Source organism: Lampetra planeri, chromosome 1 (assembly GCF_965212315.1).
Source record: "Lampetra planeri chromosome 1, kcLamPlan1.2.h2, whole genome shotgun sequence".
In the NCBI taxonomy this organism is placed as follows: Eukaryota; Metazoa; Chordata; class Hyperoartia; order Petromyzontiformes; family Petromyzontidae; genus Lampetra; species Lampetra planeri.
The window spans coordinates 31107546-31122994 of NC_136107.1; the positions used below are offsets into that span (position 1 = coordinate 31107546).

Here is a 15449-nt window from a genome sequence, read left to right on the forward strand (position 1 = left end):
AAAGGCAATGCAAGTACCAGTACATTTATAGCTTGGGTTGAGCAGTTATTGAGCAGTCAATCTCTTGTATCCGGCCCATCTTGGTGGTTCCAGTCCCGTAGCCAGGGTTCGCCGGACTCGGATCAGGCCATGCTGGACATCTTGGAGACAGACCGTCGTGAGGCGCTGGAGGAGCGTCACGACCTGGTGAACAAAATCTTCTCCCTGCGCGAGGAGATGCGGCAAGCCGAGGAGCTGCGAGATAAGGTGACGACGATGCGCTCATCGCCGTCGCGCGTCGGCGATGTTTTAAATGTTTAATCGCGTGGGAAATCGTGTGGTGGGGAATGTAGGCATGATAAGTTAAGAGGTGATTCTCACTTGGTTTGCTTGGCTTCATGTCCTCATCTGCATCATGTGTTTTGCAGATCGGTGGATGATTGTCCTGGTGTGTTCTCAGTGTTGTGATGATGATCGTGATGGTGATTGGTTTCATGTACTCAAGTGTAAATTGTGCAATATTATGATAATGGCTATGATTTTTTATTGTAATTGGCATCATGATGATATTATTAGCACAACTTTTACAGTGACCTTAAATGTGAAGATATTGTTCATGAAAAGGTATTGTGGTGATAACGGAGCAGCCAATTATTATTTGATTTTTCACGTTTTGTTTAACTAGAAAAGCAGGAGCTTCCTGCCACGTTTTTGCAGTTGAGGCTGACAGTCGCTGTTTCCACATTTAAGTGATTTCCGGGTATTTATTTATCTCTTTCTAAATTTGGATCATGATACCGGCGCACACAATAGCCTTACTGTTCATCGAACGGCATCGCAGGATCGTTTTTACATCCACCGTGAAGCAGATTGGCCCATAAGATATGCGCGATGTGAACGCAGCATTAACGAGCATGGCCCGGCGGACTAGAACCGCGAGCAGCCTCGGCAAAGGGCGGCGAGCGTGCCGCCGTTTGGGCCGCGTCCGCTTTCCCCCTAAATGTTCGCATCGCCCCCCCCCCTGCCCCCCCGCGCCTCCTCTCCGCTCGCCGTGCTCAGTACCTGGAGGAGAAGCAGGACCTGGAGCTGCGCTGCAGCACGCTTCTCAAGGACTGCGAGATGTACAAGCACCGCATCGGCACTGTGCTGCAGCAGCTGGAGGAGGTGGAGCGGGAGCGCGATCAGGTGAGGTGCTCCACAGTGGCGAGGTGTTGACTACCTCGCCTGGTACGCAGGAAGTCGTGAGTTCGATCCCGACCCTAACGCCTGCTGCTGTATATTTGGAGTTTGCATCTCTCATCATCATCACGGTGGCTAGGAGATGTTAACTACCTCGCCTGGTGTGCAGGAGGTCGTGGGTTCGATCCCGACCCTGACACCTGCTGCTGTATATTTGGAGTTTGCATGTTCTTCCCGTGGTTTCGTGGATTTTTATTTGGGCCCTCTGGCTTTTCCCTCCACATTTAGAATCAACGTCACGCGTTTAGAGTAATTGCCTGCTATACATTTCCACATGATAAGCTACTTCATTGAGCTATCGTTTGTGGCCAGGTCGTTTCTGAAAAAGAACTTGGAAAACAAGAATGGACACTTCCTCTTATGACATGACACTAATAGTACAATTCGGTTGAAATTTGAGCAGAATTACAAAAACTATTTATAAAAAATTCAACGTTCTTCATGCCACTGTTGCAATGCACAAGGTCTCACTTCGTCATATAAAAGTTGCATTTCCCGTAACGTGCACGTGACATTTACTATTCACGTTTTTCACAAACTCGCGGTTTAGGCAAAAAGAGTGCCTCTTGAAAGTACATCAGTTTTCCCATACACAGTAGCAAAACATTGCAATGCGCCCCCCCCCCCTCGTCTCAGGCGTTCACCTTGCGGGACGAGTCTCAGCGGCAGTACTCGCAGAGCCTCCTGGACAAGGACAAGAACCGCAAGCAGATCCGCGAGCTGGAGGAGAAGAACTACGAACTGCAGATCGCGCAAGTGCGGAGCGACGGCGAGGTGCTGCTGCTCACGGCGCGGCTGCACAAGGCGACTAACGTCGCCGACTCCACCAGGGACCTCGTGAGTGGCACGTGGTGCCGAGGGCGGGGCGGGGGGTGCACAGAGAGGCACGCGAATGATGTCAACGATAGAAAAGGAAAACGGCCATACGCGGAAAAGGGAGCTCTTGGAGAAGAGCCCCTGCAGAGAGGGTAGCATTCGTACTCGTGCGTGCCCTTAGCCCGGATGTCTTTATTTGAGGGGCTATTGCTGCGTTGTTATCTTTGGTGGTCTGGAACTCTTGATTGTTGTTGTTGTTTTTGCTGCCTTGCCCAAGCTTGATGAATAGGTCTTTTATGCAAGTCATTAATTTATTATTCATTTATATTCAGTGGCTTGCTTACCATTTTCTCTATTTTGCACTCTTAACGTTCGTTGTATTGCTTGCTGCTGTAACTTGCTGAAACCACCCATACTGGACATCTGTGAAAAATAACTTCTTAGCTCATTGGATTCTCTCCTCCTGTCTAAGTAAAGAATGAGCAGTATTTTCCACTGCACAGGATCTGGCTGCTGAACTGTGGTGAACCGATTAACACTGCTGGCTGGATGCGGAGGGGGGGGTATATAAGAAACCTGGCCATTGTGTTCACTGCTACACCAGGCAATTGGGATCCGCAAACTGTGGAGTCCAGTGCGCTCATCATTACACCACAACGGCACGCCAGTAAGAAAACATATTGGAGAATAAATTCTAGCCTAGTGGTTAACCTTATCCAGCTGGCCAACCAGCAATGAAAATAGCCTTCACAGCACACTGACGCTGACACCACTCATAACTGTACCTCTAGTGGTTTGCATAAGCCCGTTTAAATATATGTTTTGTGTTTTTTATTTAGACCTTGACAGCACACAGGAATGTAGAGGGGCACACATGAACACACAGAAGCACGTGGAACAGTAGAATGTGCGGAAAAGCGCAGCTTAGTGGCAAGATAGGCGGACACATCACGTATGGCAAGTAATCTGTAAAATATACATCCAGGTTTCTGTTTGTAAGCCTCGATCGTTGCGTATCCGGTCTGTCATCAAGGCGGTAACCACTGGGTGGTAGTAGGGTCTACTAGCAGGGTCACCCCCAGCTTCCAGCGCGTGGCCATTTCCCTGACTGACGGCCTGGAGGTTGGCGGCCGCCTGGAGAGACGCAGCGACAAAGCCGAGCGCACGCGAGCGCCACCCTTGCGTATTGAAGCTGAGAAGTCTTCTTAGCTGCGCCCTCTGTCCACCTCCCCCCCCCACCTACCCAGCAAACGCTGCCCGCGCGGCTGAACCCGCACACGATCGAGCAGTTCTGGCAAGCGAGCGATGGCAAGAGCGCCAAGAGCTCGGAGGAGTCGACGAGCGAGAGCGATGGCAGCTCGAGCAAAAAAAAGCATCCCCCAGTCCGGCAGAAGATTGTCAAGGTGGGATGAGGCGGCGGTGGGGGGGGGCAGAACGCCTGCGTTGGTTAGCGGTCTCTTTTTATTGCGCGCGTTTATGGTTTCACAAGAGCCCGACACAACAAAGCATGAACTGTAACAAGAAGGGGGGTGGAGCAGGGCACAGAAACTCAGCGGGCAAAAGACCAAACCCGGTGTTCCTGGGGTTGTAGGGGAGGGGAGAAAATTGTGCTCACGGCCCCACCCAGGTAGGTTCTTGTTTGGAAGGAGGTGGGGAGAGGAATAAAAGTGAGGGGGTAGAAGGGGCGGAGTGGGGTGGGAGGTGGCGGTGGTGCCGATTGTGGTGGCTTTGTTGCCGAGTCGCTCTTTTAAGATTGGTATTTGCCACGTCGATTTTCAGTGCGCGAATCGGTCCCATATTTCGGGAGTCGGCCCTCTACTCGGAAAGGCATTGTGAATGGGGAAAACTCGCAACAGTCAAACTTCCCATCAGCTGTTAAGTAAACGGATGCAGGCTCTGGGACAAGACGATTGTAAACTGAATGGTGGCAATTGTGGGAAATTGCCCACACTCGAAAGCAGTTGGAATTCACAGTCATTCTGCACAATCCATACACTTGTCGTCTTGACGCTCCCGTAAGTCGTGATTTATAATAATGTCGAGTTTGTTCTGGTTTAATGACGACGACTCTTCCAAAGTTGCGACGTCAGTGGGGAGCCATTTATTGATTGTGGCTGTTTGTTTTTTGCAGTGCACAGTCTATAACAATGCCATTCTTGTGTCTGACAGAAGCAGCGAGTCAAGGTTATAAAGCAACGAACTCTGCCCTCGCAGTCAAACCTCGGCAAGCCAGAGTGTGGTGAGTGTACTTTCAATGTCTAATTAAAGCGCTTATTTAATGAGCTGATGTCTGGTGAAGTTACGCAGATTTAAATGTAAGAGAAGCAGCCAAGGTATTTTATTATGGAATCTTCTGCGTAAGTGTTTCTTTGTAAGTAATTAAATATTAACTTGTTAACTACAGTAACCTGTCAATTAAATACACTCATTGTACACTTGGGAAATAAAGGCATTCTGGGAAATGAATTCAAGACTACGATGGGGTGGCTTTATCTTCTCATTGCCATGCTCAGAGCCATGTGGATTAACTTACTCAGCATTTTACATCATTGACAACCTGTGCACTGTTAGTCAAAATCTTCGACAGGAAATTTTACTCTGTCAATCAGGTCAAATAAAGCAGTATCAAACATTTCTTGTACATTTGATGTCCAATTGTCCTTTTCCATCTTCCTCAGTTAACAGCTGTCTCGTATCTTAGTCTTTGTCTTCTTTCAAACTGGTGGGAAAACAAATTCTCGTCATAGTCGGTCATGCCTTCATTTGTGTCAGCGTAGTCTGACTCATTGTGGCTGATGATGTTTATTCGCCCATTTAGCCTTTGTTGACCAAAAAAAACCGTTGAACGTCTTCATCGCTCGCTCCTTTCACAAAATGAACACTGGTGCGCCAACCACGTCGGTCTCGGTGCACGCCATGCCACGCTTGGCTGTGCTTCACCTCCGATTAGCACGGTTGGCTATGTACGGAGCGAAAGAAGTTCAACACACACCGACATGCTGCGCTTTGCCACACACGCACAGAGGCCACTGGAACGCCGGGAGAGGAGAACGGAGATTCGGCCAACAGTGGCGACGATGACTGCGACGACACACAAGACACGCACAACATGGTGAGCACTCCGCCCGCCGCATGTGCTGACGGGGCAGATCGTGCTCTGACGACGGACGGATGGACGAGTGAACAGACAGTGGGATATGCGGCGTATGGATAGCGATTTAGCCAGGCGGTGGCGGTGGAATGCTACGCACGTGGCCTGTAAGCCAGCACTGTGGAGGCAGCGAGGGTTGGTGGATCGCACAAATGATGCGAAACTTCCCTTCCCGTGGGCGTCAAGGTGCCATAGCCCTGGCTCGCCCGGAGAAGGCAGTAAAGCAAAAATGTGGACTCCACCTATTCCGATAGTATGGGACCGTGGTTTCTTTTTCTTCTGGGTATTCTGGTACCATCTTAATACAAAGCAGGACAGTTGGCAATTGTTGGCACCATCTCACCGAGTGGCTGCATTCCTGCTTGCTTACGGTTTCTCGCACCGAGCCATCCTGTCTCTCTCTCTCTTCGAGGGCGAGTGAATAGTAATAGAATGGCAAGTGTCATTTAAGTGACGATTAGGGTAGTAATTACATGAACGATGACGGTGAAGATAATAACAAAGGACAAAGTGGTGTTGATGATGCCATTGGTCATGAAGGGCTACTTGTTAAATTAGATAACAACGCTACCCGTGATGACGGCGGCCGAGGCGGCGGTGGTGGTGGTGGCGGTGAAGATTAACCTCTCGTCTAAAGACTCGGACGTGTGGTGTACGTGCTAAGTGAAGGCATGCTGGGAAATCAGCTCAAAGGTGCTTCATTGTTTTCGACCGCCTTAGTTTTTCTCACGAATGGCCAACGACGAGCAACGGGACCGCTTCAACAGCGTCATGTCGACCGAAGTGGAGCCGCCGGGACAGGAGTCCATCAAGAGCCGCGTGCAGGAGTACAAGAAGAGGCCCATGCCAAGGAGGTGGCAGTCACGCTCACACACTCGCGCTCGCAATCGCTCACACACTCGCACTCGTGCTCACACTCACAATCGCTCACACCCGCGCTCACGCTCGCGCTCACACTCGCTCACACTCGCTCGCTCTCACGTTCACACTCGCGCTCAAACAATCGCGCTCTCACACTTGCGCTCTCACACTTGCTTATACACGCTGTCACTCTCTCACGCTCACATTAAAGCAAAACAAAGAACCCGCATTTAGCCTACAACAGACTGCTATGGCAAGTCCTGTTGGCGAGCACCTATCATGGCCAGCACATGCTCAGCTGCCTTTGTCTCCCGAGGGACGATGCGTACACACCGCACCAGATACTCATTTGAGGCCGATTCGACCTAGGGGAAGTCCCAGGACCAGTTCAGATAATCATGACGTGTTGGCCATGAACGTGAACTGCTCCCCACATGCCCACACTCTCACATACACTCACATGTGCTCACACACGTACACACGCACACACGATCAAACTCCTATTGTCGCACCACCATTCTTCCTTTGCTGCTGGCTTATGATGTGTTATTGACAAGAGCACGCCATCTAAATTATGGGGCCCTACTGATGAGACAAAACTGGTCCAGAGTTTGCTCGCATGAACAAATGCGACTGGACAATATTGGTCTGGAAAGCCATTAGACTGATAGAAAAAAATATATTCTGATGTGGAATCGCAGAATTCAGTTTTGCTTACAGCCGCACAATTATCGACAACAACACAAAACCGAGTGGGTAAACTGTCGTGCGTCCACCGGTGACACTGCAAACCGAGCCTTGCCTCCCAATCCTCTTCCTGCCGTCCCACCTCAGGAGCTCCACCGTGTCCGAGAACAACGTGAGGGAGGAGGACGAGGACTCGCTTTGTCTCGGCGGAGTCGACACCGCAGCAGGGGACGCGTGCAGCTATCCCCACAACCCGCTGACCCCGCTGACCCCGCTGACCCCCCTGAGCCCACTGTGCCGGACCTACGTCGCTAACGGTAACCGGTCCCAGCCCAGAGCCGCGTGCACCGTCGGAGGACCCGTCGTTACGGTGGCCCCTCTCTCTCTCTCTCTCTTCCCTCCACCTCCCTGTGGCCAATTCCATTTTCAGTCATTCTCCCTCCTTCCACCCTTCTCCTTGCAATTAACTTTCCCTGTACATTGAGCAGCACTGCAACATAGACTCAGCACTGCCCATAGACTCAACACTGCCCATAGACTCAACACTGCACCATAGACTCAGCACTGCACATAGACTCAACACTGCACATAGACTCAACACTGCACCATAGACTCAACACTGCCCATAGACTCAACACTGCCCATAGACTCAACACTGCACCATAGACTCAGCACTGCACCATAGACTCAACACTGCACATAGATTCAACACTGCACCATAGACTCAACACTGCACCATAGACTCAACACTGCACCATAGACTCAACACTGCACCATAGACTCAGCACTGCCCATAGACTCAACACTGCACCATAGACTCAACACTGCCCATAGACTCAACACTGCCCATAGACTCAACACTGCACCATAGACTCAGCACTGCCCATAGACTCAACACTGCACATAGACTCAACACTGCACCATAGACTCAACACTGCCCATAGACTCAACACTGCCCATAGACTCAACACTGCACCATAGACTCAGCACTGCACCATAGACTCAACACTGCACATAGACTCAACACTGCACCATAGACTCAACACTGCACCATAGACTCAACACTGCACCATAGACTCAACACTGCACCATAGACTCAACACTGCACCATAGACTCAACACTGCACCATAGACTCAACACTGCACCATAGACTCAACACTGCACCATAGACTCAACACTGCACATAGACTCAACACTGCACCATATACTCAACACTGCACCATAGACTCAAAACTGCACCATAGACTCAACACTGCACCATAGACTCAACACTGCACCATAGACTCAACACTGCACCATAGACTCAACACTGCACCATAGACTGAACACTGTCCATAGACTCAACACTGCACCATAGACTCAACACTGCACCATAGACTCAACACTGCACCATAGACTCAACACTGCACCATAGACTGAACACTGCACCATAGACTGAACACTGCACCATAGACTCAACACTGCACCATAGACTCAACACTGCACCATAGACTCAACACTGTCCATAGACTCAACACTGTACCATAGACTCAACACTGCACCATAGACTCAACACTGCACCATAGACTCAACACTGCACCATAGACTCAAAACTGCACCATAGACTCAACACTGCACCATAGACTCAACACTGCACCATAGACTCAACACTGCACCATAGACTCAACACTGCACCATAGACTCAACACTGCACCATAGACTCAACACTGCCCCTGTATATTAAGCAGTCCCCCCTCCTTAACCTTCTTCCATTCCTCTCTTCAAGCCTCACCTCTCCTCCCATCCCCTTCCTCATCCCACCCCTCACCACTCCACCCCTCCACTCCGTCTCTCCCCTGCCCTTCCGTGACCCACCATTGCCCTCTGTTATGGTCGCTCATTCCTCGGCCCTTGTGCATAGCCCCTGCCATCTAGATCACTGTTGTTGTCGTAACCGCTTTCTAAACTATGCAAAGTGCCTTGAGCTAAAGCGCTCTATAAATAAAGATAAGATGGTGTACGCGATTGCGTGTCATTTTTCACAATGTTGCACAACATGAGGGCAGAGCCCGTCTTCACCGACCACTTGATTGATGTAATTGATCACTTGCGTAGTGTAACTGTACGCATTTTGCAACGCGTAAGGTAAAGTTGCAGCCCTGCAATGACTTGTTCCTGCTGCTGCTGGCAAAAGAGGGCCTCCTGGAGGGTTCTGGCCAAACATCCCGGAAGAGAGGGGGAGTACTCACACGTTACCCCGTCCAACCACAACCCTGCCGACCGGCTGACTGTGGTGAACCACCTTTAGTCCCAGGGACAATCGGGACGGGAGATCCCACAACACGAAACCGGCGACCTCTGCACGAGGGAGGCATTGTCGAAGCGTGTGAATTGTCACACGAAATGATGAAATGGAGAATCTGTCGAGAGAGAGAGGGAGAGCTCTCTGCAGCCTTCTTGAGCTCGCTGAAGCGCGGAGGCTCTTTCCGCCAGCAACGTCGTGTGGGCGAGCAGTTGCTGGCTTTATTATCACCTTTGCCTTTCGGTCTTCTTTTCGTATGGATTAATAACAGCAGATTAAAGATGCAATTGTTTCTTTGTTATCCACTCAGTTGTTTGTTCACAAACAGAGTGGATCTCGTCCATTCCTCCTTTTAAAGGTGTGATGACGGCAGCGGGGGGGAGGGGGGGCATTTACAGCGTCGCCGATGCCTTCCGTTAAAACGAGCGAATGGAGAAATCCTCCTGCGGAGGACAACGACGAGGAGCCGTGTGTGCGACCGCGACGCCGCTGTCTCTCTCGCTCCGCGTGTGGCGACGCAGGGGAGCGCTCGGGAAGCAGTTCGTGCCGCTCGTCGCTCGCCTCCTCGGGCTGCGACTCGCTGCTCGGGAACATGGAGAGCCTCTTGGCGGAGCTTGACCTTGACAACAGGCAGGTGCCCGGCACATGGCGCCGACACGCAGACACAGAAGCACGCCACCGCCGCACCCGTGCCTCTTTAACCTGTCAAGTTGTTTGGCCCAACGTTGGTGTGTGCACCGGGGAAGGTCAAGATGTCATCGTGGCCAAAGCTTAAACAGCTACAACTGAAATCCTGAACCTGCCGCTGAACTGCGCTCCTACTATCTCCTGCCATCATCTCTTCCGCTAACATTCACCTCCCCCCCCCCCCAGCACCTCCAATTAGCACAGTGGACGACGTACGTAATATTTTTGTTTTACCCAGGAAATCCTCACGGAGTCTCATGATTATTTTGTCAAGACGGTCCTGCCATGTTGTTTTCACAGTAGGGGGACAACGGTTGTTACATATAATCCCAATTTGTGGGTAATATTTCCAACGTTGCAATGTTGGGTCCATGACGCCGGCACACAATGGCCTTCTCTCGTGAATGACATCACAGGATCTTTAACGTCCACCGTATTGTTACACTTGGTACACGGGCAGTATTAATCAGGGCGGCCGCTGGATTCGAACCCGTGAATCCCTGCAACAAGCGGCTAACGTTGCTACTGCTCGGCGGATAATCCACGCAAAAAAATAACAATTATAAACTCAATTGTTAACTTCATTGTGGATTGCTCTTCAACACACACTAGTGTGTTGAAGCAAATGGACACGTGACAATTCTGTTTATTTGGCTGTGTCGGGTGGAGGAGGCTCTGTGACAACAACAAAAAGTGACAATCAGTAACATTGGTGGCAAATGCCAACGCGTTAAATGTAGGTGGGAGACCTGCCATCAATAGCAAAGATCGTTTGTTTCTGGAGAATCGAACACACTTTTATAAGTCTGAGCTGGAAGCAAATAAAGGAAAGAAAAATAAAATTGTAAGTTGGGGTTAATATTCTGCAGTCATACCTCACCGGGCCCGGGGTATTCAACTCGCTCACCTTGAGACTCCAATTGAGTCACTTTTGGCCGCCACTTTTAAAATCCAGGCTTCAAATCTAGCACTATGTTCTGTGAATAATGTATGCACGTATTTACTTTGGCAGAGCGATTGACTGGTAATTATAAAGGTTGCCATTCCTAGGCCCGGTTGGACATCAACTCTCCCAAAGCCAACGGAATGAGTCGGTACGCTGTCTGATGCCATGGTGATATGGAATTCCTGTCACTTTCTTAGCATCACCAGAGGAAATACAATTACTGTCCAACACACATTTTAGCAGGGAAACAATTGCTTTTTTTGTATTGGCCGTTTATTTTTCTCTAACCAGGTGTGAGCATCCCACGTGTGTGTGCGCTTGCAAGTGTTTGCCACCCGGGTTCAATTCCCAGCCATGCATATTGGTGGAAAATCGTATATCACCCTGTACTGCTTGTCCCGTAGGGTTACTCCTATCACACATCTCAGTTTTGTGGTTGATCTAGGCCATAGAAAACTTGGTTAGAAATAGCAGAGTTGCACTCGTTCAATCCCATTGACCTTACTCTTTGGTTCTTTCGGTAAAGTCACAATGAAGTTAACAATTGGGTTTACTTTAAAGTCACGTATACGTGACTTTTACCGAAAGAACCAAAGAGTATGGATTCCTGCAGTCACGAAAGCTTCAATTCCCATGGACCTGTTTGTATGGGGAGCGGCAGTGTGATGTTTGGCAGTGCGCGCCGCCCCGAGTTTTATGCACACTCGCAGCCAACATCGGTGACGAATATCAGAGCCGGTCCTGGGCCTCCCGCAGATCGACTCAGCCTTAAATGTGTACATAGTGTGGTGCATAAACATCAGCACTGGGCAGAGACAGGTAGCCGGGGTGTGCCGCTGACCACACCACCTGTCGTTTAGTGTGTCACGTCCGCCTCGGCGGGCAGCACTCGCCCTTCCATTCGCTGTGATGCTAAGTAGAGGTGGGGGACGAGCGGTGGATCCGTGTCTTCCTCGCCGCAGGCCGTTCCGTCCATCCGCGTACTCGGTGAGTGTCCCGGCCGCGCCGGTCCGGCCGACGCTGCAGGCGAGCCTAAGCGCCGTCTCGCTGCGCGACGACGTCACGGTGATCGGTGGCAACGAGAGCGGCGTGTTCGTGCGGAGCGTGCGTCCCGGCTCCTCCACGGAGCGCGCCGGCCTCAAGCCCGGCTACCAGCTGCTCGCCGTGAGTGTCGCGCACCCACGCATAAGCTTACGCAAACACGAATTGAGCGGCACTGATGATGTATTCTTATTATTACTATTATCCTTTTGCTGCTGCGCCTGTGCATTTGAGTAGCCAATTGGCTTACTGCTGGTGTGTGTTATGGTACAGAGCCACCCTTGAATCGAGCAATACTCAAATGAGTGCCTGGTGCGGTGTGTAAACGTTAAACCGTGGAAACAAGTCTGGCTAGGCGTGGTGCGGGCTGCTCCTCCGATTAGCACGGTTGGCTCTGTAGGGTGTAAAAGAAGTTATACATACATAGCACCCCCTCGTGCACCACTTTGGCTTGAATAGTTGCACGCAAGCAGCACTTGCCCCTCCCCCCCCCCCAAAGCCTCTTAAAGGCAATCCTGTCGATCTTTTTGTTTGTGTCTACGAAAGTTCTCTGAGAAACAAAGGGATAAATATGGATGCGCAAAAAAAAAAAACCCATTCACCATTAAAGTGTAGGGCCTGTTGGGGGTGGTGGCGGTGGCTTGGGGAGGTCTTTGTCCAGCAGCGAATTGATCATGGCTAATGACGACGATGATGATGATGTCTGTGGCCATGCAGCTGGAAGGCAAGGTGAAAGGTGAGGTCCAGAAGGTGTCCCTGGAGAACTCCACCAAGGAGGAGACGCTCTGGGCCCTGCAGCACTGCCAGGGGCACGTGCAGCTCTTCGTGCGCACCAACATGGACGGTATGGATGACGCCACATCTTTCCCGTGCTGAGCCACATGGCCCTCGTTTCCTAGGCGCGGGCGTAATGGGGTGTGATTACAGACCCAAGTTTACAAGATTCTGGAGCGATCGTACGTGGTGGTGGTGTTCTGTACATTTTTTGGAAAATTTCTAATTTCGCCTTTTTTTGTAGCTCGCAAACTAAGCCTGTACGCCCAAAAAGCCAAGTGGGAACATTTTGTCAAAAACTAACTGGTACATAAAACACATCACAATATTTTTCCTCTCCAGTAACAGAAAAAAAAGGTTTTATAAATATACTTTAGCTATCTGTTAATCATTACGCAAGTTTGCTGCAACAGCAATCTCATATCTCAGTTTTGTGGTAGCTCGAGGCAATCGGAAAACTTGGTTAGAAATAGCAGAGTAGCACTCGTTCACTCCCGGTGACCTGTTTGTGTTTGCATGGGCAGCGGCAGTGTGGTCGTTGGCACAGTGCGCGCAGAGACCCCGACTTCTATGCACACTCGCAGCCAACATCTGTGACGGATATCTGAACCGGTCCTGGGCATCCCCTAGGTAGACTCAGCCTTAAACGACTACCTGGTTGCGTTGTGTAAACATCAGCACTGGGGAGACAAAGGCAGGCAGCGAGACATGGTGCTGGCCACCCACCCACCCACTCGTGTGCCGTGCCGGCCTTCATAGTTGCTCTCTATAGCAGCACTTGCCCCAAGAGTCTGTTCAAAGCTGTACATGGGAGGTTTGACTTTGCATATCCATATAAGCATGCAATGATTCATCAGTTAATTGACTAAAACGTATCCTCATGATAGATGCATTACATAATGTGCATGAAAATTAATTATACGATTTGGTTGATGCTCCTGGACGAGATCAGCAAGGTATTGTTGTTCTTAAACGTTGTTAAACGTTGATAATTGGTTTTTTACCCTTCTATCTGGCAACAAAACTGACACCTTTTTTACAAGGAGTCATGTTTGCATAGACCACAATACCTGCAGTCATAATGCAAACAAAAAACATAACTCTGATAATGTGCACTGTCCTTGAAGTTGATTGGTCCACACCAGAGACAGCTTTCCTTAGAGCCTAGTCTCACATGGGTTGGACCAGATGACGCCAAAAGGTGCACAACTCAAAGACAATGCACCATCAGAGTATGAGAGCTCCGGGTAAGCATTTACACCATTGGAACCTCATTTGCCAGTAAAAAATAGGCTGTTAAACGTTGTTAAACGTCTCGCATATGCGGCCGCGCTTGTGATTGTGGGGGCGTGGGTTGCGCAGGCCACCGCAAGCTGCAGGCTTTGCTGGAGGGAGGCACGGTGACGTCGGGCGATTCCTTCTTCGTGCTGGTCAACGCGAGCGTGTGCGGCCTGGCCGAGGGCTGCACGATGCACGCGGCCTGCGAGGACGTGCTGCACGTCACCGACACGCTGTACGAGGGACGCGCCGAGTGGCGCTGCTCCCGCGTCGACCCCTACACGATGCGCGACGGCGAGACCGGCACGCTGCCCAGCTTCCTGCGGTGAGGCTCGCTCGCTCCGCTGCCTTCGCCGGTGTCCACCACCACTGCCGTCGTCGCCACTTGCCAACCGTCACCACCAATGCCATCATTTCCACCACCGTTACACCCCTTCCATCTACACCACCGCCACCTTCGCAGCAAAGACAAAGACTGTAGGGGCAAGTGCTGTTAGCGAGCACCTATGGAGGCCGGCACGGCACATGAAGGGGTGGGTGGCCAGCACCACGCCCGACTCTCTTTGTCTCCCTCGCGGCGATGTTTAAACATTGCACCAGGTACTCATTTGAGGCTGTGTCGACCTAGGGGAGGCCCAGGACCGGTTCAGATAATCGTCAATGATGTTGGCCGTGAGCAAGAATTGAACTCTGATCACTGGGTTTGTAGGGCAGTGGTCTAACTGCTCCCCTACCGCTCTCCACCATCACGTGTCGATTTTTACCACCACCACAACCACCAATACAAAATCCACCACCTTCAACATTACAACGACAGCTATCACATCCACATTCTCCACTACCACAACCTTTTTCATCAATACCGTCATCACCATCTCCACCATCACTGCCCGTCATTGGGGCCCATGGATGCGTAACTTAAGAGCGGCGATGATGCCGCGATTGTGAGCGAGCGGTTTTGTTTTGCGTTCACACGCGCACACAGTGGTGGGACCCCGTGCGTTATTCCACACAGGCTTTATCTTGCTCGGCAGCTTCCCTATCCGTGTGTGTGTGTAGCTTCCATGTGTGTGAACCGGTCCTGGGCCTCCCCTAGGTCGACTCGGCCTCAAATGAGTACCCGATGCGGTGCATACACATCGCCCCTGGGGAGACAAAGGTGGTCGGGCGTGGTGCTGGCCACCCACCCCCCTCGTGTACCGCTCCGGCCTTCATAGGTGCTCGCGAACAGCACTTGCTCCTCTACATTCTGTTAAGACTATACGGGGGTCTTTGTACATGGGAGCAGCAATGTGGTGGATTGTGCACCGAGCACTCCATTCCTGATAAACCAGTTTAATTAGTGGGCGTACATAACACTATTCTCGGTCAAACCAGCTTCAACTGATTGTACGCTGCGCGGTACCAACAATCAGCCTTGGGAGTTAAAGGGGGCAATGGTTTGTGTGATCGTAGTTGTGTTCGAATGCTCGCCTCAATAGGTGCTGTCCTTCAACAGCGCTGGCATTATTGCCTTTAAAGCTGAGTTGCATGCGTATAGATACGAGGCCAATCACCCATGCATGGATTTGACAATACATTGCAGGAGCCTGCTGAAAAATCATTGAGGGTCATTGAGGATTACTACCGGGTAGATAACGGGCATTATTATTATAATTGTTGGTGGTGAGCAGCGGTGCAGGAGATAATGGACGGAGCTATAAACCTG

At 50.8% G+C, this 15449-nt stretch overlaps 1 protein-coding gene across 5 annotated transcripts in view; it reads left to right on the plus strand.

The window, feature by feature from the left end:
* The window catches only part of LOC144721181 (caspase recruitment domain-containing protein 11-like), a 62336-nt gene that overhangs the window by 20040 nt on the left and 26847 nt on the right, over window positions 1-15449 (plus strand). For all 5 annotated transcript variants that reach the window (XM_078598610.1, XM_078598601.1, XM_078598593.1 and 2 more), the window contains 12 exons: window positions 94-246; window positions 1039-1164; window positions 1855-2055; window positions 3282-3437; window positions 4204-4273; window positions 5058-5146; window positions 5906-6039; window positions 6881-7050; window positions 9537-9645; window positions 11611-11812; window positions 12407-12533; window positions 13826-14066. In XM_078598610.1, coding sequence (XP_078454736.1) covers window positions 94-246; window positions 1039-1164; window positions 1855-2055; window positions 3282-3437; window positions 4204-4273; window positions 5058-5146; window positions 5906-6039; window positions 6881-7050; window positions 9537-9645; window positions 11611-11812; window positions 12407-12533; window positions 13826-14066 — 1778 coding nt within the window. The remainder of the gene's footprint in view (window positions 1-93; window positions 247-1038; window positions 1165-1854; window positions 2056-3281; window positions 3438-4203; window positions 4274-5057; window positions 5147-5905; window positions 6040-6880; window positions 7051-9536; window positions 9646-11610; window positions 11813-12406; window positions 12534-13825; window positions 14067-15449) is intronic.